Source organism: Talpa occidentalis, unplaced genomic scaffold (assembly GCF_014898055.3).
Source record: "Talpa occidentalis isolate TD23 unplaced genomic scaffold, MPIMG_talOcc4v2.1 talOcc4.9, whole genome shotgun sequence".
Classification (NCBI taxonomy): domain Eukaryota; kingdom Metazoa; phylum Chordata; class Mammalia; order Eulipotyphla; family Talpidae; genus Talpa; species Talpa occidentalis.
In genome coordinates this window covers 59,309,506-59,337,179 of record NW_023605305.1, presented here as the reverse complement: position 1 = coordinate 59,337,179, position 27,674 = coordinate 59,309,506, and the positions used below count along the sequence as shown (strand labels likewise).

At 34.2% G+C, this 27,674-nt stretch overlaps 1 protein-coding gene across 4 annotated transcripts in view; it reads left to right on the top strand.

Moving 5' to 3' along the window:
* The window catches only part of ATG4C (autophagy related 4C cysteine peptidase), a 66,874-nt gene extending 39,622 nt beyond the window's left edge, over positions 1-27,252 (top strand). For all 4 annotated transcript variants that reach the window (XM_054690819.1, XM_037498325.2, XM_037498324.2 and 1 more), the window contains exons 7-11: positions 2,753-2,889; positions 9,086-9,164; positions 9,824-9,900; positions 15,821-15,940; positions 26,870-27,252. In XM_054690819.1, the coding sequence (XP_054546794.1) occupies positions 2,753-2,889; positions 9,086-9,164; positions 9,824-9,900; positions 15,821-15,940; positions 26,870-27,037 (581 nt within the window). In that variant the 3' untranslated portion in view covers positions 27,038-27,252. The remainder of the gene's footprint in view (positions 1-2,752; positions 2,890-9,085; positions 9,165-9,823; positions 9,901-15,820; positions 15,941-26,869) is intronic.
* Positions 27,253-27,674: the final 422 nt, after the last annotated feature.

The window sequence follows — 27,674 nt, the reverse complement described above, 5'->3', positions numbered from 1 at the left end:
CTCCTTTGGTGAAGCCTTTCCCAATTCCCATCAGGCAAAATTTCTTTATTTTCCTCACTTTCATGGTTGTTCTGTAACATTTTGGAGTTACCTATTAAATATTACATTTGTAATTCAGTTGCAATACCACTGTGGAGCAGGGATAGGGGAAACGTATCCAAATTATTTGGTTGGGGTCATTGTTATAGTGAGCCTCTGTTTTAGAATTGAAATGTTTCATCACCCTTACCTATGTTGGAAGTTGAGGAAAAACACGAAAATGACTGTACTTTGAAATTAGCATCTTATTTGCTTTTATACCCCCCCCCATCATGGTGGAAAACCTCAGTAAATAGCAGCCCCTCCATACATGTGTGTTTAGTGAAGATAAGACTTTTGACAAAGGAGAAATTGTATATGACAGTGGTATTATTTTGTCTTATGGCAGTATTTATTTGAGTGAGGTGACATCTGTGAAAGGAAAACTCATGTGATTGGAGGGCATTCTAGTTCAGAAAGTTAAAGATGCTGAACTTTGAAAAGTGAGGAAATTTAAAGGTTTATAATTAGAAGTCATTTTTGAGGCATTTACAGAAAGTGAGATGATAAAATTGAAATGTGGAAAAAACCATTATGACATTTTTGTAGCTTTGGTTTAGACTGACTATAGGAGATGGGGAAGCTGATAAGCAGAATTTAATAGCCTATAATCTAAATTTGGAATTTAAAGAGAAAAATTAGGGTACAAATGGCAGAATTTGTTAATCAGCCAACTGTGGAAGAACAGAAGTGTTTCGTTAAACTGACAGGGAGTGTGGGTGTAAAGTAAGTTTTGAATAAACTATTTTGTTGAACAAAACAAAGTTTTCAATATAATTTGCTTCCACCAAATCTTCCTGTTTGTTTTGAATATTCCATGTAGATTCTTATACCCTCTTTTCCACAGCTCTTATGAAGAATTAAATCTTGCTTAATCTTCTCAGTCCTCATATCACAGAATGTATCAGCAGCATCTGACAATTGACCACTTCCTCCATTTTGTAACACTTGGTTTACTCGGCGTCTAGAACGCTATTAACCGATTTCCATTCCACCTTCTTATTCACTCCTTCACTGTCTCCTTTACTGCCTTTTCCTTAACTTGCTGAACCCTAAAATTGTTGCTGTGTTTTTTTTTTTTTTAGGCTTTTTTTTTTCTGTGCACACAGATTTGAATTCATCTGGTCTCTTGGCTTTACAGAACCATCTGTATACTGTCAACTCCCAAATGTATACGTCCATCCGGAACCTCTCCCCAAATCCAGGCTTTTTGGTTCATATTTGCCTACCTATCCTCCCTACTTGCTTGTCTCATAGTTGTCTCAAACTTAGCATGTCTAAAATTGAATTCTCAATCCTCCTTTCTATATTTCCCCTCCAGAAGTCTTCTAGGTCTTTGTAAATTGCATCTCTTACTCTGTTTGTTTATACCAAAACCTTTCATATCGCCATGACTCCCCTTTTTCTCTCACATCTTATGTTTACTATACTAGGGAGTTATCTTCAGACTGATCAATTTTCACCACCCCCACATGACCTCATATCAGTCCTGACATTCTCTGCCTTCACAATTACTGCCTTTGTTCAAGCTACTATCATCTTTCGCTGGATTCCTACAATGGCCTTCTAATTGTTTTCTCTTTTGGTTTTCCCCACCTCATCTATCATCAACACAGGAACCAGACTGGTAAATTGTGAATCAGCCATGCCTTTCCTTAAAGAAACTCTTCAGTGGCTTCCTAACTCGCTCAAAGTAAAAATTGGAGTCTTGACAATGGCCTATAAGAATTCACATGATCTGTCTTGGTTATCCCTCAATTTATAACTTTTATTTCCTAACTTCATTTCCTGCTCCTATAGACCTTGCCCACTTCCTTCCAGAGGCACTAGCTTCTTGCTCCTGAAACATGGTACCTATGCGTCTACCTGAAGGTGTTTGCATTTGCTGATCTTTCTACCTGGAATGATTTCCCCCCAGATATCTGGATTATTTGGTTCTTTCTTTCTTTTTTTTTTTTTTAGAGGCATGTTTTATTTATTTATTTGTTTGCTTGTTTATACATGCACTGGGTACAGTCAGAAGGGCGGGAGGGTGAGAGAATTCACCAGAGCGGGGAGCAGAGCAGGCAGAAGGACCGAAGGACACTGCTGAGGGGAGCAGCGGGCGGCAGGAGGGGTCTGCGCGCCATGTGGGGCCCTCCTCCAGTGGCTGGGGAGCAGCCGGGGATCGAACCAGCGCCGCAGAGGCCGCGGGCAGCCTCGCAACCCAGCGCTCAACCACTGTGCCACCGGGGAGGCCCTGGTTCTTTCTTTCTTAAGTCTTGACTCAAATGTTGGTTTCTCTTCTGACCTTCCTTGCCACCTTATTTTATGTTGCTTCCCTTTTCAACTTTATTTACTTATCTTTCTACCTTTGTTGTTCTTCAAAGCACCTATCATCTTATGTATCTTATATTTTACTTATTTATTATATGGTTCGCTGTATTACAGTATATGCTCTATGATTTTTTTCCATTTTGCTCACTGCTGATATGTCAATGCAATGTAGAAGCTGCTCATCAGGTATCTGTTGAATACATAAGTGAGGTAGGTAAGTATTTTTAACTAGTTAAGCCCTTGATAGTGAAGTGAGATCAGATGACTGACCAGTGCGAGGAGGGAGGAGTAAGGGTAAAAAAGTTTCTGAAAGTCATTTTTTGTAAACTTTAATACATATTCATTATGTTTTTCTCAGTTTACAGTTCTGATGTAATTGATAAGCAGTGCACTTCCGTGGCCTCTAATAATACAGATGACAAAGCGGTGATTATTCTAGTTCCAGTTAGACTTGGTGGAGAAAGAACCAACATCGACTACTTAGAGTTTGTAAAGGTATGAGATAAGGGCTCGATTTTTTAAAGGCGGTGTAACTAATATGAAAAATACAAAAGGTTTTCGGTCTTTTTTTGTTAATTGAGTAGTGATAGATGTAATTGTAGATTTTAAAGTTTGACTTTAGAGAGTTTAAATTTCAATATTACAAGATCAGTTGTGATTTGAAGAGTACAGTGTTCTGTGACAAACTGAACAGCCTTTTATCCTTTGTAGCTAATGAAGGAACCATGCCCAGAACAATAATTATAAACTGTCTGCAGTTCCATACTCTTACTTGGGACTTTAAAAAATATATACCTTTGCTTTTTTCATAAAATACACATTAAGCCTCTATTTGGTTAATTTTTGAAACAATCTGATTTTCTATTATTGCTGCATTTTCTCTTAAATCCTGTGCCACCATAAGGTCAATAAAAAGTTATAATGATTATTTATATAGTCAGAAATGATGACAACTTTGCTGTCTTCATATTTACAACTTAAAACCTGATCTGTTTCAGAACACATAATTCTTTTTACAGAAGAATCTAATTGCGTTTTCTTGTTCTGGCCATCAAAACAATTTGTCACAAAACTAACTTTTGAGCTATTTAGTTTATGACTGAGATTATAGTGTTTATATTATTTTCATAGGTTTAATAAAATTCCTCATTTTTTTCAAAATCAAAGATGGAATTCCTTTGAGTGGAGTGTTATGGCATATATTAAGCTTGAAATAAAGTCTAGATTTGTATTTTATTATTTAGTAATAATTTTTTCCTCACATGAAACATTATTCCCATACTGTGGTCGCTGTGTATGTAGATAGAACATACATACTCAGGCTAGACTGTGATGATCTAAAAATTTAGGGTAGCCGTTTTCAGTACATGGTATATAGAAGTCTTCTAGCTGCTTATTGGCTTTTCCTAATAATTACTAAAATTTTGGAGGCACACTTGTTACTACTATTAATAATGATATATCAATAATAAAAATTTCCTAGATAAAAATGGAGTTTTGATTTCTAATGTGAGTTCTTTAGTAGTAGTATTGGTGGGATGTGAAAAGTTGTGAACCATTTCATAATTTGAATTCATTGGGGTTTTGGGACTTCTGGCATGTTGTCATGTCTCCAGATTCTAAACAAATGTAAACCGAATTCCCTCTGCTTCTGTAGGAGCATGGGAAGATGTGAGACAATTTTAGAACTGATTCATTTAGGCAAGCTATCCTTCTGGTGGAATGGGCTGCAGATGGCTGTAGCCAATTTGGCTGAGGACTTTGCTGTTTGGTGGTATTGAAAAGTGTTTTTTAGATGGCAGGACTGCCTAATGTACTGGAGTGATTGGCTGGCACCTGTATTATAATGAATCATAGTTAGCTGTTAAGGTAATCCTCTGTACCAGCATTAGAAGTTACTCATCAAATTATTTGTTATGTCTTTTTTTTTTAAAGATTTATTTATTTATACATACATGAGCTGGGGTGCAGGCCAGAGATACGTGAGGGTGAGAGGATTCACCAGAGACAGAGTGGGGAACAGAACATGCAGACTGACTGAAATACACTGCTGAGGGGAGCAGCAGGCGAGACAGGAGAGGTCTGCTTCGCCATGTGGGTAGCTCCCTGGCCGGGGATCGAACCCATGCTGCAGAAGCTGCGGATTGCTTCATAGTGCAGTGCTTAACCCCTTGCACCACCAGGGAGGCTTCTATTGCTCATATTTGTGTAGCACTTTCAAATTTCACATTTGTCTCATTTTGTCCTCACAATAGTTCAGAAGTGGATTGTCTTTATAAAACAGAAAATACAGAAAGAAGTTAAGTCATTTGCTTGAGTTCAGATTACAACCTGGTTAGAGATTACAAACTTCCTATTTTTCCCTAAAATATGGACTTAAAAAAATAATATTTCCTTGAACTTCTAATTTAATTTACATTGTAGTCCACAAAAATGAGAGAGCAGTGACTATTGAGACATTATAATTTTTCAGTTATCAGATAAAAAATGGCTGAAATGGCTGAGTGAAGTAGGTTATATTCTAGGTGATAAGCTTGGTCAGAAGATAATTGGGGCAGTAGTCAAAATGAGAGCGTGTAAAGAGGCATTCACCTAGAAGTGTAAAACTAGTGTGTTTAATAGCCTTAAAAATCTTATGCCTCTCTCTGTTTCTTCTTCCTCTTCCATTTCCTCTTCCTCTTTTTCTTCACATCCATCTTCATCCTCCCCTCCCCCTCTCCTCTTTACCTTATCCCTCCCCCATTTCCTCCTTTTCCTTCAACAACTGTTGTATTTTATTTTTTCTTTCCAAACAGTTGTACATTATACACTTTAAATTCATCATTGACTTCTATTTTTCAAATGTTTTAATCAAGGGAGTTCCACGGTATTTCAGAGATGGCATCATCTCCTGCTACATCCTCTGAGGAGAAAGAACTTTGGTGTGGTGTTTTATCAGCCTTTACCACAGGAGGTTTACTCATTTATTTATTTTTTTAAAGGACCTGGAATGAGGAAAATCCTATATGTTCTTCTTCTTCAGCAAGACAAATTAGGACTTTCCTTTTGACTGATTACTTCAGTCTTATTTATTGCATCATGGATACAGCTCAATAAATTCTCACCACTAGATAACTGTGAAGAAAGCTTTTTAGAAATTGAAAAGTGTTTCAAGTTTCTCAAGATACAGGTTCTTATATGTGGTGGCATTCGCTTCTAAGTGATTATTACTAAATCTGCTCTAGTCTGTTACAAAGGAAATACAGATGTCAAGAACCAAATTCTTCTATTTCTTGGAATCATTCTTTTTCTAAAGATACTCAGTCATGATTCTTGCTATATATATTTCTTTTTTCCAACTATGTGGGACTTAGAATTTTCACTTCCTCATAAGTCCCTATGTTACAGACATTGTGTTTCAGTTGATCAGATTGCCTCAGATTAAAAGAAGGCAATCTAATTGTGTTACAGATTTTTATTTAGAATGAAAACAATAGAATCCTTAATGATAAATAACTTATCAGGGTTTTTTGGTGTAACTTCATCTTAATTTATTATTGAGTAAACTCTAAAAATTTAATCTAATCTGCCTTTTCTGTTGTTTACTTCTTTTAGTTGCAGTTCTCCTTACCAAAAAAAACTGATACTTTCACAAGCCTAAAAATATACAAGGTTATTCTTTTTTTTTTAAATTGAGGTCACACTGTTTTACAACACTGTATGTGATTTTGGGATAGGGTCACACCTCCTGACATATATGTCACCGCACTACCACATCTGCCACGAAGGTATTTGTACTCCTTTACCATAGACCATTGGGCCCCCTCCTTCCTTTGTCCCTACTCTAGTAGCTTCAGTTAGGCAGATATTTGGCTAGGGTTTGTTTTAGTTTAGTTTTGTGAATTCCTTTGTTTCTGTATATTATACATATAAGTGAAACTGTTTGGTATTTTTCTAACTTATTTATTATTATTTTCTGACTTATGTCACTTAGCACAGTCCCCTCCAGCTCCATCCATGTTGTAACAAATAGCAAAAGTTCATCTTTTTTTACAGCTGAGTAGAATTTCATTGTGTGTAGAGACCATAGTTTTCAAATCCACTGTTTGTCCATGGGCACTTAGGTTGTTTCTATAATGTGGCTATTTTAATAGTGCTGCAGTGAACAAAAGGAGTGCATGTGTTTTTTTTTAATTAGTGTTTTTGCATTCTTTGGGTAGATACCTAGGTGTGGAATTACTGAATCATACAGTAGCTCTAATATTCATATTTTGAGGAACTTCCATACTGTTCCATAGGGGATGGACCAGTCTACATTTCACCAGTTGTGTTTGAGGTTTCTTTTTTCCATACCCTCACCAATGTTTGTTTTTTCTGGTCTTTCTGATATGGGCCATTCTTATGGGAGTGAGTGGTATTTCATTGTGGTTTTGATTTGCATTTCCCTGATGATAAGTGATGTTGAACATTTTTTTCATGTATCTATTGGCCATCTGTATGTCTGGAGAAGTGTCTAGTTAGTTCATCTGCCAATTTTTTGATTGGGTTCTTTGTTTTCTTTTTGTTGAGTTGTAGAGTTTTTTATAGACCTTGGGTATAAGCCACTTGTTGGATAAGTGAGATGCAAAAATTTCTCCCATTCAGTAAGGTGTCTTTTTGTTTTAATGATAGTTTCTTTTGCTGTACGGAAGCATTTTAGTTTGATGTAGTTCCCATTTTTTATATTGAAGTTGCATTGTTTTACAACATTGCATATGATTTAGAGATAAAGGATTAACCCTTTCAAGCTTATTACCATACCACATTTGTTTATTTTTGCATTTGTTTTCCTTGCTATTGCAGTAGAATACCCAAAGACATCACTGGACCCAATGGTGTAGAGTGTTTTGCCTATATTTTCCTCTGTGTATTTTATGGTTTCCAGTGTTGCGTCTAATTTTTAAGCTATTTTGAATTAATTTTTGTGTATGGTATGAGAAAGTGATCTAGTTTAATTTTTCTGCATGTCCCAGCACCATTTGTTGAAGAGATTTTCCTTTCTCCATGTATATTCTTGGTTCCTTTGTTAAAGGTTAACTGTCCATATAAATGAAGGTTTATTTGTGGACACTCAAGTCTATCTCATTGGTCTGTGTGTCAATTTTTATGCCAATACTATACTGTTTTGATTATTATAGCCTTGTAATATAGTTTGAAGTCTCAGTGCATGATGCCTCCATTCCTCTTCCTTTTGGTCAAGATTGCTTTGGCTACTCTGGGTCTTTTGTGGTTCCATCTAAAATTCAGTAATGTTTATTTTTTTGAAGACATTTCCATTGAAACTTTGATAGGGATTGTATTAAATCTACATATTGCTTTATTTAAGATGTATATTTTAACAACATTAATTCTTCTAACCCATGATACAAAATCTTCTTTAGAGGGTTGTTTGTAATAATGAGAATTTGGAAACAACTTAAATATCCATAATGGGGACTTTAAAACACATTTTATTATCTTCATAAAATAGGATATTTTATGTCCATTAAATATTATAATAAAGGTCTATATTTTTTTGATAGGAAAAGATGTTTATGATATGAGAGACAAAAGTTACAATGGCATACAATGTATGATGCCACATACCTAAAATTGTATTTGTAATCTAGTGAATATAAATAATATACAGAGATGTCAAGAAAAGTATTCCCCAGATATTAATAATGATGAATTGTGAGTTTTGGGAATTTTTTACTCTTTACAGTATTTTCTGAAAAACATTTTATTTTTGAGAAACTAAGTTTGAAAAAACTTAGTGAACGCTAAGTTTGATTTCATTAATTGCTAAGGAAGAAAAGTCTTTATTCATATAGTCTTTATTTTTATATCTTCTAGATTTCAAAACAGCCTATCATTTGAGAGAATAATTATTGTTTAGTACTTTTGTGGTTTTAAATGTCTTTATCCCTGTGTTTTCTAACATAATATATGCTAAAATTAATGCATAAACTATTGACAAGATACTGATTCCACTAGACAAGTTTTTACTTGACTGCACTGGACATTTTTTTAAAAGGTATAGGATTATTTGGTCCAACTTAAATAGAGTTCTGCTTAGAACAGATGTTGAGGTGTCTTTGATTTGAGGTGTCAACAGATGTTGAGGTGATTAGTAAAATTAGTTAGCCTTAAGTACAATAATAGTTATTTTCCTTGGATTAAATTGTTTTCATTATTTAGTGTAAATGAAGTATCATAAACAATTTGTCAAGTGATTTGCTGTTGATTAGAAAATGGTTTTTAGTTTTGGACTCTTAACACTCAAGTTTCACTGAGAAACAGTAACAAGGTCTAAGAACTACTTGCAGCTTTTAGCCTGATGAAAGTGTTACATTGATCTTGATAAGACTGTATCAGCTTATGAAAGGTCAAGTGTTTTGACTTTGGTAGGAATTTTATTGCCTTAAGATGGTAATGTGTTTATCTCTGTATCTAGCACGTAGTAATTGTTTAATGTTGTAATGACGTATGGATCAGAATATTTAATTTCATCATGTAAATGTTGAGTGATCATAGACAAAAGGATGTCAGAACATGGGAGCAAATGTAATGAAAATAAAACTGGTGCTAACGAACTTGGGAATTACTAATACTGGTAGTACAAAATTGGTTTGTTTTGAGTAATTACCATTTGTCTCATCTCTAAATCTGAATTAATTTTTTTTTTGGGCAGGGTATTTTAAGCCTTGAATATTGTGTGGGTATTATTGGTGGCAAACCTAAACAGTCATATTACTTTGCTGGATTTCAAGGTTAGTGATTTAGTAAAATATATTTTTTCATTGTTTTCTTTTAAAAGTCAGAAAGTTAATATGATATCATCTGGAAACAGGATGATTAACTGAGCGAAATGAGTACCTTATAAATTCATCTGTCCTACCATAGCCACTCATTTGTCATTTGGTCCACAACATAATTGGATTCTGTAAAATGTATGTTTAATTTCTGTTATTGCATAAACAAGGCATAATTTATTGGTTTCACTAAACTTCAGAAGACATTGCTGCCATATTCTGGCAGTTGCTATTTACATATTTACTTTTTACCAGTTTTAGTGGTGCTAGTTGATGATAAAATGACAAGCAATATGTTCTTCCTGTCAGGACAAAGTAGTACAATACATTTTTCATGTGCAAACTGTAGAATATAATTGTGTGTTTGTGAAAGTAATTTTATCACCAAAAATTAAATGACAGTTTCATCACTTTATAAAAATTCTGCTTATACAAGCATATTTGATTATGCAAAAGTTAATCTGTCCTGTGCAAACCTTTGTTTCAGTCAATGAATATCAGTCTGGCAAGGTGTTACTCCCAGATTTTTTTCAGCTATTCTACATAGAAATTGGATTGTAAGCAGTGTAATAATAAGGTGTTTTTTGAATTACTTGTCTTCTGTTTTGTCCTTGTAGATGACAGTTTGATTTACATGGATCCTCATTACTGCCAATCTTTTGTAGATGTCAGCATAAAGGATTTCCCTCTTGAGGTACTATGGATAAAGAGCTGGTACTGTTTTTTTACTATATGAAGCAAACTCTTAATTATTCAGAGATGTGCTTAACAACTGTGCTTTTATGGTATTATAATTTCAAGTTAATAATCAATATTTTACTGATTTATAAAGCCATAGGCAACACAGTGGTCAAAGGCCAAATAATTAGCTTGGATTTTAATTTATAATACACTTTCTTCTTCATTTATCTTTGTCTCTAACTTGGTAGATTCTTTAACTCTACCAAAATAAATGATCAACACTCTAATAATTTTTGAAATATAGAGCTGAACAGTGCTGAAGAATTTTAATGTTGGGAATGTTTAAGAAAGAAGAAAGGCAGGGATAAAAGAAAAAGGTGATGGAATTGGATTAGAGTGACAAAGTGACTTATGGAGACTATGAGCTTTAAGTGTAGTGATTACATGTTAGCTTCTACTTATGTTTTCAAGAGCTTAGTTTTTTAAATGTTTGTTTTAACTTTGATTTCTCAACCTCTTCTTTTCCTTTATGTGGGTTATTTTGTGATCCAATATTTTAATTCAGAAAATTTTGACAGCGCATAAATGAGCCATATAATTATTATATGGTTTTGGATCTTGTTTTCCCAATTGATGCTTTTATAGATTTTTAAAATAATTTTAATCACTTGAGTGGCATGGATCACTAATTTTCAAGGGCTTGACAAATTGGATATGTGGTCTCGTTCTTAATTTTAGTTATAGCTTGTTAGCTAGTCTTTTTTTTTTTTAAGATTTATTTCTTTATACACAAGAACTGGGGTACAGGCCAGGGTTGCAGGGGGTGGGAGGATTTGCCAGGGACAGAATGGGCAACAGAATAGGCAGATTGACTGAAATACACTGCTGAGGGGAGCAGCAGGCGAGACAGGAGAGGTCTGCTGCGCCATGTGGGTTGCTCCCTAGCCAGCCTGGGATAGAAGTCACAGTGCAGAGACTGTAGCTTCACAGCGCTTGCGCTCAACCTGCTGCACCACCAGGGAGGCCCTGTTAGCTAGTCTTAATACCTAATGGTCTTTAAGAGGTAGATAATGAAAGTAGATGGACAAGTAGATTAAAGTCTGGTTTCAAAAGATGTTTTATAAAGAAATTATAAAACATTCTAGTATCCTTTATAAACCAGTACTTCAACTGAAGTAAAGACCGGAGGTCAGGTTTGTTTTCTACTTTTTCTTTCATAGTATCTTGCATATAAATCTTAATAAATATCTGCTAGTTGATAGATTGATATTGAGAGGCATTGTAGACTTGTGTTATGTGGACCATATTGCAATTCTCTTTCTGCTGCATTATGTTCTTAGGACACTGATTTCCTATGTCTGAGTTCCATTTTCAGTGTATTTGTGCCAAATCAACTGCCTAAAAAAGTAGATATTTGAAATTCAGAGGGAAAATTGTTTGTGTTTCTCTATTATCGAAAATAGACAAATTAGAAGACTATTGGTGATAATTATTTTAGTTAGTACAGAGACACTATTCATCTGAGATTTTGAGAGACTCTATAAAGATACCAGGTGATAAATATTCTGATTATGCCTATGCAATCAATATTACAAAGGTTGCAACTCATTATTGGGAGAGTGTTGCAACACTTCATGAGTGAGTCAATAAAAGCTTGAAGTAAGGTGATAGTGAGATGAAAAAGAAGAAATGGTTTTCAGAGAGTTTGTAAAATAGAATGTAGTGAAATTAGGTAACTTCTTAAGTTAAATGCACATAGTCATTTATTTTGTATACATTGGAACACCAAGAAAATACATTTATAGATGTCATATATTTGAGATGGTGTAGAGTTTTAATTTTTTTCTATGCAGGGTTTTACCCTAGAATATTTAGCCTATTTTTCCTATGAGAGTATAATATAGAAATTACTTCTGTGAGAATATAAAAATGTGTAAAATAATCTTTGTACAGAAATAAAATTACATTTTTATTTTCTGTCGTACTTTAAGTTTAAAATGCTCTAAGTGGACGTATTTTAACTACCCTCTATTATTAACCATAGGTTAATAATAGGTTGTGTGTATAGATTGTGTATTTATATGCAATCAGGATTTTGTAGCTGATTGATATAATGAATTATGTATACATGATAAAATCACCCTTATACCCTTATACCTCAATTATTAAAATAATCTTTGACAGTAACTTTTTTGATGAATGTTTCTTTTTGATCAATAGATGGAAAAATTAAAATCTTATTAGCTCTTTAATCCAATTCCATGTAAATATATTGCTGGCAATCCTGATATTTCAAGTAAGCATCCTGAATACTACAGAATTATGAAAATTTAAAAAAAGTAGTGTGCTATTAAAATATTTGAGATTAAAGGAGATATTTAGCAGATTATATAGCTTTTGTTGTTCTTTGTTGTTGTTGTTCTTATGGTGTTGAATTCCTATATTTCTTTTTTTTTTAAAAGATTTATTTATTTGTGCATACAAGAACTGGGGTACAGGCCAGAGTCACGGGGGGTGAGAGGATTCACCAGAGACAGAGTAGGGAACAGAACAGGCAGACTGCCTGAAATACACTGCTGAGGGGAGCAGCGGGTGAGACAGGATAGATCTGCTTCACCATGTGGGTTTCTCCCTGGCTGGCCCTGGATCAAACTCGTGCTGCAGAGGCTGCGGATTGCTTCATAGTGTGGTGCTTAACCCCTTGCACCACCAGGGAGGCCCAAATTCCTCTATTTCCAGAGTGGAACTTTTAAAATTTTAAATGTGTATCTATCTATCGCTCTATCTATCTATCTACATATACATATATATACATATATACATATACATATACATATATACATATACACACATGTATATACATTCATACATACATTTAATTAGTTAAGATTTCCTACACCAGACTATTGTTCCATGTTATTTATGGTATATTTTCAGAATGATTTGTACTAATTCTTAACAAATACCAAATTCTATTCTATTATTAAGGTAATATTCTTTTTCTTTAATATTCTACTAATAAATAAGAAAAACCTTAGTATACATTTTAGTCTGTTCTGATTCATGGGCCCTCCGTTCCAACTTTCAAGTTTCATATAGTCATGACTATTTTAATCTGTCCTAGTCAATTCAGAGAATAGTGGTATTAGAGCTATTAGAATGATTTGATATGAATAGATAAATGGATTAGTGAATTCATTAGTAGAAATGTACCCTCTATGAATATGTACCCTTGATGAATTACACATGTGAACTACAGTTCGTACGAAGTACTATTTACTAAGGTTATCTCTGTCTTTAGGAAACCATCTGTAAATCACCAAAATAGCATAATTTCACCTAAAAATATTTGTGTTAGTATTGTTTTGTTATGTTTAGGATAATAAAATTTATTCAAATATAAACCTAGAACTGTTCCTAGCATTAATAGGTACCTAATAAATAGTGGTTGAGATAAGAATGAATAATGTATTGAAAAAATGAAATTAAATGGGAATTGACTCACCCAGAAAATATTTTCACTGTTACAAAAGGGTATCTAGTGAACATTACCTGAAATGTGTTTGTGAAACAGAAGCTGCTACTCTTACTAATTGACAGAATTTTTAAAATTAAAAAAGAAACCATAAGTGTGTAATTCAAAGAGTGATGACAAAGTGGACAGAGCCAGTAACATTATGGAGAATATTTGTAAGTCTAACTTGTTCTGTAAGAAACAGAAATGATTCTGAGGTGTAAATGAAAATTGGTTTGATTTCAGAATATTCTTGGGTGAACAAAATGTAATTTTAAGTTTAAATGATGTGATATGCCTCTGTAAGATGAGTCATAGTACTCACGTCGTAACACCCAGTAGCAGTTTCCATTTTCGGTGATTAGAGATTTATATCTGTGTTTTTGTGAATGATTTTAAACTAGCTATCAAACATCCTTAATAGCAATTTAGTGTTTGTCATTATTATTTATGACAATTAAAGCAATACCATGAAGAAGCACTAAACCTATTCTGGTTTAGTCTTATTGGTTCTTATGAAATTTAAATTCATGCATTAGCATAATGAGCTAAAAAATACTTGGTTGGGTTTTGTATAAACTTTTGGCCATTTTTCTGTATCTCCAGCTAGTGAAAACTGAAAAACATTCCTTGTTGGTTTTGGAAGGATCAGCAAATAAATGCCTATCTTTAGATACTTTGTCTAGATTATTTTTTTTGTAAATATTACCTTCAGCTCTCTGTGGCTTTTATACCAACATACTTATTTATATATATTGTTAACTAATAAGTTTACTTAGTTCGTCTATGCCATTTCAGATGGCTTTTTAATATCTCTTTATAATTAAAACCGGTAAGACAATTTTAGAAAAAGTCCAAATAGAACTATACTTGTGTTGATTAGTATCTTGGAGGTTCCAGTTTAGTTAGGTTGGATCTTACTCTTTAAGTGCTAGCTAAACATTTTGTACAAGTTATAATTTTGAAGATAATTTTGCTTGGTTTATATCTACTGCTGTGATGTTGGATTTGAATTTAATATATGATTGAATTCTCTATAAGGAACAAAAAGCAGCTTGAATGTAAGCATTTTGTATATCTTGATAAAAATACGGGATACTAATTGGATCACTAGGTTGTATGGGGAGAGAAAAGGGTGATTTTGATTGATTCACCATGAACATCAAAAATATGAAAGCTTATGTTCTACATTTTAATACTTTTAAGTTAAAATTCCTTAGTTTTAGGCATTGAATGTTAGGAAAATTAAATTTTATGGGTTCAACTTCACCCCAGACTTTTCTTAATTGAGCTTGTTAATTCAAGAATATAAAATATATAACAAAGAATCTTGTACACACCTATCTCCCATCTGCCCTGTTTTCTCCTTTTCCCTTAAAGTTGTTAATTTGTGTATGTCCTTAGAGTTTATTTATGCAAAGATAATCAAGTATGAATATGTATTTTATGACTCTCCTTTAGAACATAAACTTTTTTATACATACAAAAACACATGGTAACATCAGTAATCTTAAAGCACGCAATATTGAGTGTTCAAGCAGTTAAAAAATATCTTTTAAATAAAGTACCAGAATGTGTTGAAAGGAGATTGGAGTGATTAGCTTTGTACTCTGCTCTTTTTTCTAATTTTGTACTTGCTAAAGATATCAAACTACTATTTTAAACCACATCCCATTAGCAAGGGTGGAGTGGCCTCCTTGCCCCCTTTTCAGCTATTCCAGCCCTTTATAAAAAGATCTGTGGCTCTGTGAGCACTTGAGAAAAGTGAACTAACGGGAAAGAAGGACTCCTAAGGAGAGTGGCAGGGGACCATACTAGAATAGTTTTACCTGAGTCTTGTATGGGTGCAAAGAACTTAAAGCAAGAAGAGTGAGTTGGAAGAATTTGCAATTCTGTGCTCATTATGTTAATTGCTAACCCTCTCCATTTGACCTCTTTTCTTGTCACTGTGCTACATTTACATGAATGTGTATTTGTTAAAAAGTCTTGATATGCTAATTGAAGGCTTATAAACATTAAAAAATCTCTAACAAAACAGAGTTAATTGCACTTTTAGAGAAATGGCTGATGATTATAAACCTGTGCTAGCTTATTCATTTCTTTTTGAGTAGGACATTTTTCTTCCTTTCAGCAAATGTTAGAAATGCATACCACATTGGACACACTTTCTTTTGCAGAATGGCACTAATGTCACATAAGGCAGAGACTTGGTGAATTGAATATGGACATTGTTGCCTCTCATGTTTTACAGCTTGGGAGAGTGGGATGGACCATCTGCATAGGATAAACTAAAACACCCCTTGAAAAGCATTTTTATAGTTTTGAAAATAAGTAGATAGCAGATTTAAAATTAAGTGATATTAATATGTGTATAAATCCATCATAAAACTAAATACTAAAGAGACTTTTATAATTACAGACATTCCACTGCCCTTCTCCTAAAAAGATGTCATTTCGAAAAATGGATCCTAGCTGTACAATAGGATTTTATTGCCGAAATGTTCAGGACTTCAAACGAGCTTCTGAAGAAATCACCAAGGTATACTTTTATTTATAATATAATTAATGGCATTTGTTAATCTAATTTTTATTAGAGATAGCCTATCATAAGAAAAAAATCTGAAAATTACATTTTTTATAAAATAGTCCTTGAGTGTTAATATTATTAGTAAAATTATGAATTAAAAAATAAAACTATTTGGGGATTCCTAGTCTTTGAGAGGAAATGAAAGCAACTAGTAACCAATGAAAGGTGTTAATTGCTCCACTAGGTGGCACTGTTGAAATAGAAATCCCTTTGCAAACTGCAGGCATGTGCAAGCAATTAGATTATATTTTATGTGAAGAGGATTTTAAAAGGGCAATACCTTAGGGGGTAGAAAAAAATTAATGAAGTATTTGATCAAGCCAAATTGTGCATTATTTCTTGTTAGTTCAAGTGCTTCTTTGATTTTTTTTAAAAAGAGAAATGGTATTTTTGGATTTCTCAGAACTGCTTTATCAAATGAGCTATATTGTTACCTTCCAATAAGCTTGTCTAATCTGATCTATTCTACTTATAGAATCTTTGAAATAGGTTTATTTAACTCTTTCTCATTATCTTTAAACTTCTGCATTTTCTGATCCTTGAGTACTGCCAAAGCATTTATAGAACCTTAAGGTCTGTCTATATTTAGTACTTTAGAAAATCAAAAAAGATTACTTAGGAAGTAAGCATAACTGGATGATCCTCTTTATTAGTTAGTATCAATAGTTAAGGTTATCATTTTATAGTAAGGCAAACCAATACTATAATCATTTTTGGAAATTTTTAGCTTGAGCTCAGATAGACTAGTACCTTATGACTGCTTTACTTTTAGTTAATTTTATTCAGGAAAATGGATGTAGTTGAAATTTCATTTTAACTATGTGAAAATAGAAAGAAAAAGTTAAATAAAAAGTTTCATATACGTTCAGTTTAGTTTACTTAACCTGCCATTTAAAAGAGGAAATTTAACAGGAACATGACAGAAAAATGAATGAGGAGAAGAGAAAATGAGATATGTGAGAACTCTTCCTTATTCTTCATTTCTCACAGTTGTCATTTTCTCGCTCTCCCTTTTCAACTGGGAAGCCAAGAGAACATAACTAAATATGTGTTCTCCATTTTCCTGCTCTCTTATTACTTGAAATTAGTATGTATACTTGTATATTTTAGTTTGGCAGTTCTGTCTTATGAAGTATCATGTGTATGTTAAAATATACAAATCCAGATGGTATTGTGTTATAGATTGATATTGATGAACATTTTCCATTAAAAATCCCATTTCTGTTTTTATCGCTTTTCTATTAGGTTGAATAAGTTTGTTAATACAGTAAGGTAATCTCCTTCTAGAGAGAAACAAATTATTACCAAACTGAAAAAATAAGATTTACAAATGAATTGTATGTTGATGTTTTCTGATTAAAACATAGTTTTTGTGTTTTTTATACTGATAGTTATTATGCTCTTTATACTGAAAAAATACTTAGAAATTGTTGCTTTTGATGCATCAGAGTAATACACAGCGTTAAAAAGAAACCATATTGAAATGTCATTGGTGGTACAGAGAATTTTTCCAGAGTCAATTAATTATGCTTTAATAATAGTGTTATTCTTAAGTTAATAGCTTTTTGTAGCAGTATCAAAAACTTAGTGTCAATTAATAATAACTTGATCATTTACTTTTGCCTGGAAGGTTGTAAGTAAAGGAGTCTTCCTTCTTAAATTGACTTTGGTATTTTTAGTTAAACTTATTTTTTGACAGCTTAATTTAAAAATAAAAAACAAGTTATTTGTTTCTCTATAGTACATATTTTCACTTTTCTCATTTTGAAAATAAATCTAGAGTCTCATGTTTCATTTGTAATACTGTGTGAATTAATATTCTAATGCCTTATGCTCTATGATTTTAAAATGTTAATAAAAATTCAGGGTGTTAATAAAATAATTCATTGTTTAGCAGAGCTCAGTCCAACAAGTTCTGATTAACTGTCATGCTGAAAGCCACAATTCCTACTTTTGAACAATGTATAAAGCTTCTGCCCTAAGTAACATTTATAGTCCAGGAGGGGAAATGAGACAAGTAGACATATATTACATTGAATATGATAAGCATCCATACAGAAATAGAAACAAATTGATAAGGGAAGGAATAGTCTTAAAATGAGAGAGATGTCACATCCAAGTCAAAGTTCTTTATTGTGATGGTGATATTTAATATGAGCCTTAAAGAGCAGTCTTAATTTCTATTGGCTTAGGGAGAAGAAATGGTTCTTCAAGTACAGGAAATAACAAAAGGAAAGATATTGGAAAAGGAAAATGTAGAGCTTGTCTAGAGAATGGCAAATAGTCCAATTTGTTAGGTGCCAAGGATATAACCTATCTATCGGGCAGGGTTTCTGACTGCCTGGATCAGAATCTCGAGGGGCACCGCTTGGGAGTCTCCATTCTAACAATTCTCCCAAGGACTTGTATACCAAATTTGAGAACCACTGTTGTAAGATAAAATGTGATACTTGATGTTTTTAGGTGGCACAAGGACAAATGTTTTAGTCCTGCCTTACTTATTCATATTCTTGTTCAAAAAATTTTAAATATTAATTCTGTTTATTATAGATTTGTATAAGGCTATTCAGGCTAAAAACAATGAAAGGGGAGATATTAATTAATCATAATCATAATCAAACAATGTAAAGGGAGAGATGGCATACATAGCAAATGTAATGAGGGAGGTATATAAATAGTCAAGGCTTAGGAAACACTACTAGAGGAAAGGGAATTGGAATAATTAAAGATTTCTTTGATACAAAGAAAAGGGAATTAGAATAATATTGTAGAGAGTCAAATACTAGGCTGAAGAACTTTGTACTTGAGCAATATGTTAATTTTATTAAGTTAGCTTTTGACTTCAAGCCTGCAGAAATGGATGTTATGATAAATATCCATGTGCTACAATGAGCTTAAGAAAAAAGAAATACATATAGTGGAAGTGTGCTCCCTTTCCCCTTCCTTCCCAGTGTAGGATAAACACTGACTATCCCTGGATAGGCAATCACTACCCTAAATTAATATATTTTATATATTCATAAACAACATATGTTGTTTTGCATGCTAAATTTTTCATTAATGACATATTTATATACAAATATATATATATCCTCTGCAACTTCCTTTTTTGTTCAGTTGTGGCTTAGAGATTATAAACACATTGATCTAACTTATTCATTTAAATTGCTCAACAATATGCTTGCTTTTAAATTTTCTTTTGTTAGTGGCCATCTGGGTTGTTTTATTTTCTAATTGCAAGTAATAAGAACATTCTACTTCATGTCTCTTTATGCACCTGTAACACTTTAGTTTACATAAGCTATACTAGATAGTTAGGGTGGAATTGTTGGGTCAGTTTACTAAATGTTATCAGATCTCTTCAAAGTGATCATACCAAGCAATGTATGAGAATTGCCAATGCTTTACAGTACATGATTTGTCAGACTTTTACATTTTTTTTTAAAGATTTATTTATTTATTTATTTATACAAGCACTGGGTACAGTCAGAAGTGCGGGAGGGTGAGAGAATTCACCAGAGCCAGAGCGGGGAGCAGAACAGGCAGACTGACGAAATACACTGCTGAGGGGAGCAGCGGGTGAGGCTGGAGAGGTCTGTCGCGCCATGGGGGACCCTTGCCGGCAGCCAGGGATTGAACCAGCGCTGCAGAGGCTGTGGGCGGCTTTGCAGCCCAGCGCTCAACCTCTGTGCCACCAGGGGAGGCCCAGACTTTTACATTTTTAACCAATCTTTTGGATACGAATAGTATCTTTCTGTAATTTTAATCTATCTTTCCCTGATGCTCGTCAGAAGGTTTACAGGCCCAGTTGGTTCCTATTCTGAGAATTTCTTGTTCATTTCCCTTCTCAATTTTTCTATTGGGTTGTTTAATTTGAAGGAAATCACTTCAAATTTGTAATTCTGGATGCTACCACTTGTTGGTTATATGTCTTGTAAATATTCTTTTAGGCTACTATTTTTCACTTGTAATGGTGTCTTTAATTTTAGTCAAATGAGTAAATCTCTTTCTTTATGGGTTTTGAATTTTGTGTTAAAGAAATCTTTAATAACCAAAGGTCATAAACTGTGACCTACATTCACATTCCTTCATCTTTCAAAAGTTTTAAATGTCACATTTAGAGCTTTTGTATGTCTTCCGGTAGGCATCTGTTTTCTTTTTTAACATGAATAACTTTTTTAACATGATACTGGTTGGACCAGTATCATTTATTAGAAGTCTAACCTTTTTTTCATTGATTTGTTATGCCTTCTTCAAACAAGGAACTATTTTGAGGGAATTTGTGAAAGTAGAAACAATAGGACCATGCAGTTGCTTGGACTTGGGGGTGCAAGTGAAGGGGAGCGTTCAAAGGCAAGTCTGTTTTATCCCTAGGTCTCTAGGAGAAAATTAATAGTTCACTTATGTGGCAATTCATTTAGTCAACAAATATTTGAGTCCCTTCACCCCTACTACTCCACCAAAACTCCTTTTCAAGGTCACTGATGATACCATATTGTTAATCCCATTGGCAGCATCTCAGCCTTCATCTTATTTATCCCAACATTAGCATTTAACATAGCTGAATATCTTTCCACATCTTTATTTGGCTTCCAGGCAACAAATTTTCTTAGTTTTTCTCATTCTTCACTATTTAGTTCTCAAGTCTCCTTTGCCTGCTCTCCTCTCCAGCATCTTAGTATTGGTATACCCCAGATAATAGTTTTTAGTTCTCACATCTTTATGTTGGTGTTCTCCTTCAGTTGTTTTGCTTTAAATGTCAGTCATAAGTCAACTAAAACTAAGATAGTCTTTTTAGTCTAAAAATATCTTCCATTATTACAAACGGTTTATGTCCAGCTGCCAACCCCTTGTTCTCAAGTCCAACCACCTAGCCTCCTTGAAAATGCTAAGTACCCTTCTGTTTCCAAGGATTTTAGATGTCTGTTTCCTGTGTCTACACTTCCCATGTATGTTTCATAGTTCCCTCCCTCGTGTCTTTCACATCTACCCTGGGCGGTGGGGATGCGGGGGGTATTGGTGTACAGAGAGATCTGGAAATTGAGGTAACATTTTAAATTCTCACTATTGTCAGATATCGTGTTGAGCACTACATATACATTATCTCATTTAATCTGCAGAAATCTGAGAAAACTACTGTTACCCCATTTTCTAGAATGAGAGTCTAATGCTTTCAAAAGTTCAGTTACTTTCACAGAGGTCACAGTAACAAATGGTAGTGCTGAGATTCAAACCTAAAACTGTTTAAGAATATGTATTGGTCATGTTGATCTTCAATGATGCACACCTGAAACTTGTATAATATTGTAATATAATTTTCCATCAATAAAAAAAATACAATGAAAATGTGTTCATATACACTATACTACACAATCTCCTATTTATACATCAATCCATAGTCCAGCTAGTTGACTATTGAATTTTTATTTCAGGTTACGGTGAACTAATTACTTTTCTTGAAAGTCTTTTTTCATTTTTGGACAGGCCTTTATTGTTAAAAAAGCTTTTCTTATATTGAGTAGGAATTACCCTCATGTAATGAGTCTATTCCCATTTTCTTCTGTTGTACAAAATTTCCCATACCCATCACTATTTTTGAAAATGTCTCTTTGAAGACAATAACCAAAACAAAGAGAAACCCCACCAACTGGGAGAAAATTTTTGCACACAACACTAAAGAGCTAATGAGACTCAAAAAAAAAAAAAAAAAAAAACCCCAAGGAAAATAATCCAGTCAAAAAATGGGCAGAAAAGCTAAAAAAAAACTTCACTGAAGAGGAAATGCAAATGGCCAACAGGCATATGAAAAAATGTTCAATGTCACTTGAAATCAGGGAAATGCAAATCAAAACTACCATGAGATACCATCTTACACCAGTGAGAATGGCACATATTAAAAAAACTAGCAACAACAAATGTTGGCGAGGTTGTGGAGAAAAAGGAACTCTCCTGTACTGTTGATGGGAGTGCAAACTGGTCCAACCACTATGGAGAGCTGTGTGGAGATTTCTGGACCTACTAAACATAGAGCTTCCATATGATCCAGCAATTCCACTCCTAGGTATTTACCCAAAGGACACAGAAACATCAATTCCAAAGAACACCTGCACCCCTATGTTTATAGCGGCACTGTTTACAATAGCTAAGCTTTGGAAACAACCCAAATGCCCAAAAATAGATGAGTGGATCAAGAAGATGTGGTACATATACACAATGGAATATTACTCAGCATTCAAAAAAGATAAATACATGCAGTTTGCAGCAACATGGATGGAGCTAGAAGGGATCATGCTCAGCGAAATAAGTCAGAAAGAAAAAGAAAAATACCGGATGGTCTCACTCATAGCAGGAATTTAGAAAACTTAAATAAGAGACCAGGAAAAAGACTAATCAATACAAAGTAAAAATCAAAATCAACAAGCAACTATAAACCAGAGATACACTATGGGGAGGGGAGGGAGGGGTGGGGAGAGAAACGAGTAGAGTCAAAATAAGGGGGGGGTGCGTGCAATTGTATGAGGAATATAACCATAATGAAAATGCATACATTGTGCAAAGATGAAAAATGATGTAAGAATTATATAAAATATCAAAAAAAATGTCTCTTTGAAAACACTTTAGTGTTTCTAGTTTATGTTCATATTATATTTCCCTTCCTTCTAATAACTATTCTCCATGTAAAATTGGAGGAATATTTTTCCTTCATAGGCCTTTTTTACTCATGGGATTGAATAATGGGAACTCTGATTTCTTTTATGTTTTTAAATTTTTAAATGTAGTAACTTTTCTCTTCCATTGTTAATTTTTGGACAATATATGATTTCTCCCCGCAGGTGTAGTCACTGTAGTTCCCCTGCCACAGAGCACCCATAGTCTATCACCATATTCCCTTATGCTCTTCTGTCACCTATCCTCCTAAACTTTGATTCCTGTTAAGATTTTTGGGGTCTTATAGTTTAGTTGGGAAGACATAAAATGGTTATTGAAGATAAATGACTTGCAAGAGTGTATTAATAAATTAGCAAATGCTGGAAGACTAATGGCATAATAATAATAATGGCAATAAAAATAATAGCCAACCTGTTAGATACCAGGCAGCCTTCTACATACTTTGCATATACATTAACTGACTTAATCCTCACAACATCTCTGTGAGATAGATGCTATCAATACTGACATTTTATAGCTAAGGAAAGTGAGACAGTATGGTTAAATAACTTGCCCAAGGTCACACAGTTTATAAATATCAATCAAGTTTTGAACTGGGACTGAATTCCATAGTCTGTGTTTATAATTCTTACACTACAGTAGACAAATCTATAGGACTTTGAGGAAAGGAGTAATAATGCAGACTGAGATACTTGTCAGTGGGACTCGGGCTGGGACTTTAAGGACTGACAGTTTATACAATTAGGGAAAATAGTATGAAGGGTGACTAGATGACAGCAACATTATGAGCAGAAACTCTGAGAGAATGTTATCTCATAAACATATGAGATGGAATGTTTAAGGGGACAGTGAAACCTAAAGTATGTGTAGCACTCTTGCTCTTTTTTCTCTACCCAACTTGAATCACTCTGGCCTTCTATTCTTTGGCCATGCTAGGTGTGCTGACATCGTAGGCCTTTGTACTAGCTGATGTCTCTGTCTGTAGTGCTCTTCTCTTCTGTCTGACTTCTTTTCAGATTATGCAACCTACATAAACCACTAATCAACAAGAATTATGTTATCAGTGATAGAAATAGAGAAGTCTGAAGAGAAGCTAATTTTGGGAAGAAGAAATATTCTAATTTTGAGTTGATATTGCACATGCCTCCCCTGACTGTTGGAGGAATGGTATAGTGGTTATAACAGAACCCACTGGCTCCGTCAGTTTCCTCATCTGTAAAATAAGGATAATAAAGTCTAACAGAGAAATGTTTGAAACTGTGAACACATAATATATTTTTTTTAAATATTTATTTATTTATTTATGCAAGAACTGGGGTACAGGCCAGCTGAGCGGGAGGGTGAGAGAATTCACCAGAGAGAGTTAGAGCAGGGAACAGAAGAAGCAGACTGACGAAATACACTGCTGAGGGGAGCAGCGGGCGAGACAGGAGAGGTCCACTGTGCCATGTGGGACCCTCGCCGGTCAGCCAGGATCGAACTGGTGCTGCAGAGGCTGAGGCTAGCTTCATAGTGTGGTTCTTAACCCCTTGCACCACCAGGGAGGCCCTGAACACATAATATTTGTAAGAGAGAATATATAGAGAAAGTAGAGAATCAATTGATTAGCACATGCATTTTGTCATTGTGCCACTGAGGCTATTTCCATAGTGTTGCTATTGGTAAATAGTGCTGCAGTGAACACAGGTGGATAAAGAAGGGAAGGGGGGAGTTTGTGAGCAGAGAGGACAGTGAACTGCAATGGAGTTTTTTGGGGACTTTGGTGGTGTGTGATTATAAGCATTTGTGTGATTATAAACATTTGTAGAGATGTGACCTCTACCCCTAAAACATGTACAATATTGTAAAGCAACATTGGCTCAAACAGCATATTCTAAAACAAAATTCTTCAGTTGCATTTTGGAATGCTGGAGTCAGTGAAGGAGATAGAGAAGAAATAGTCCAGCAAATAGGTGAACCAGGAATGTAAAATATTATAGAAATCAAGGAAGGTGAATATTTTAAGAAAGAAAGAATTGGCAGTATTTATTTATGTAGAAATATCAAGAGAACAGGAACTAATAAAAGACCATTTTACTTGAGGACTAAAAGGCAGTATTTTTAGTACCATGATGGATAAAAGTTGGGTCACGGGGATTTAAGAGTGAGTAGTGAGGGGGAAGAGTGGTGGTAACATCAAGTGCATATTTAACTCACTTAGTTTAAACATGAACTCTTGCAATAAAACAATAGGAATGTATTTTCCCTTGTGAACTCTATACTGTATTTATACGTTATTGAACAGATTTGTATACACAAAATTATGGCTAGCACCCTTTAAACAATTCAGAAGTTTTTGGAAGGTAATTTTGACTACATTTGGTTTTCACATTATGGGCCGACTTTAGAACCTCCTGTTCCTACATAAAATTTTGCTCCACTGCGGTGAATATGGACCACATGGGTACAGACTGCTGTCTACAGGGTGTGGGGCAGAGACTAGTAGGAAAGGTTTGGCCTGGGAGAATTTGATAGTCCTTCTCTTGAATATTGGTATTTGCTAGAATTTAGTTTCTATCCCTGAAATTGTTCTTAAAAAAAAAAAAAGTATATTTAACTGGTCATGATTAATGATATTTGAGTATTGTTGATATTTTTTTCAGCAGTCTCCTCTGTAAGTCTGAACTTCTCAGAATCCTCCTTATGTGTTCTGGTTACATGCAGAAAAGTTTATTTCTATCAGAACATTCTCATTCAAAACTTTTTATTAATTTTTAAAATGGCTTTTTATTTATTTTTTTGGTGGCAGTTATGTATTTATTAAAGATTTATTTATTTATTTATACAAGCACTGGGCACAGTCAGAAACGCAGGAAGGTGAGACAATTCACCAGAGCCAGAGCGGGGAGCAGAACAGGCAGAAGGACCGAAGTACACTGCTGAGGGGAGCAGAGGACGCGGCAGGAGAAGTCTGCGTGCCATGTGGGACCCTCGCTGGTGGCCGGGGATTGAACTGGCGCTACTGGGGCTGTGGGCAGCTTCACAGCCCAGCGCTCATCCGCTGCGCCACCAGGGGAGGCCCAAAATGGCTTTTTAAATAGAACTTGTTTAACAGGAGCATTTATAATAATTTAGAATGGGTTGTTGGCTTGTCAGTGAATCCCAACTGACAGAAGTCATAAAGGTTGTTGGTGTCCAACAAAATTGTAGGTTTTGCTTTTTTTGACTTCCAAGTTATATAATTGAACTTCGGAAGCTATGTAAAGTGTGGGTGATGGCTATATATAAAAACACTATTCTTCCTGTTGACTAGATTATTGCAAAAAAAATTTTTCAGATATAGGAATATTTGAAAAGTTGAAACTTAATTTTTTAAAGATTTATTTATTTTTTTATACAAGAACTAGGGTACAGGCCAGAGGTGTGTGTGTGTGGAGGGGGTGAGAGGATTCACCAGAGACAGAGTGGGGAACAGAACAGGCAGATTGACTGAAATACACTGCTGAGGGGAGCAGCGGGCGAGTCAGGAGAGGTCTGCTGCGCCATGTGTGTAGCTCCCTGGTCGGGGATAGAACTAATGCTGCAGTGGCTGCAGATAGCTTCATAGGTTGTGTCTTAACCCCTTGTGCCATTAGGGAGGCCCATCTAAACTTAATTAAAAAAAAAAACTTTATTATTGCTTTTAGTCACCTTAATAATTCTCTGCAGTAAGGAGTCTGGATACCTTTTGGTTTTGTAGATGATACTTAGGTAGAGTGATTTGTCCAAGATCACATCAAGGTAGGTTGTAGAGCTGAGTTAGAATGGATCTTCTGATTCAGTTTAAAGCTTCTTTTCTATGTTATGGTAACACAATACATTACTATGGTTGTAATACCATTTTGTTTCATTCTGTTACTTCTATTACTACCAAATGATGATAAATCTTAACTCTCTAGTAAGTCTTCAAACTAATGTGACCAGAAGACTTACTGGTGGGTGGGAGTGTTGGAATGATAATGTACCCAATTTTTGATAGTCTAGTCCTAATGGAGCAGTTATTTAGCTATAAATAAACTATACGGTGTTGATCAACTTTTGATTTTTAGCCAGAAAGAGGTAGCAACAGCTCTGGATAAATGTATAGGAGAGAAGCTTATGAGAAGTTCAGGGCTAAAGCATTAGATTTCATCCTGTGGTCCTATTGTGCATTACTGCATTCAATAAGGGACTTTTCTATACTTTCTGTTACAGATGCTGAAAATTTCTTCTAAGGAGAAATATCCCTTATTTACTTTTGTAAATGGTCATTCCAGAGACTATGATTTTACATCTACTACAACCAAAGAAGAAGACCTATTCTCAGAGGATGAAAAGAAAAGATTAAAAAGATTTAGCACGGAAGAGTTTGTTTTGCTTTAAAAATCTGTATATTTGTGCTTGGTGAGAAGAACTCCTTTGAAGGGGGAAAAGTGAAGAGAAACAAGTGTACTTGAAACTGGTTTATTTTCACAAATATCTTGATTTTATATGTTCTTTAAAAAAAGAACATTTGAAAATATACAAGTAAAAGATATTTTTTCTGAAAGAAATGATTTAATGAATCTTGATTTCTAATAAATGTCAAATGATTCTGGCTGCATTCCTATTTCCCTAAGATCTGCTAATGATAACTTTATCTTAACTGCAAGCCTTTGAGTCTTCAAATTCTTCCACTGAGGCCACTAGTTTCCTGAAGGCTTTGTGATATAGGCCCTAAAATTGGAATTACCATATAGCTTGGTACTTTTTATATACTAATGACCAGAAGACCAGAGAACAAATCTTCAGTGCTGCCTAGCCTGATATTAATGCAACCAAGGATACTTTTGAATGTATCTTGATATATTAAATAGTGATTGTTAGTGTGATATGCATATAATTATATAAGCTGAATTGTGAGTTAAGGTAATACTTAGCAATATGATTTTATAATGGCTCCTCATTTTGCTTGCAGTTGAGCCTTTTTGAGGAATGAATACAAAGTATTGATTTTTCCCACAAATTTAAAGGTTGTTTT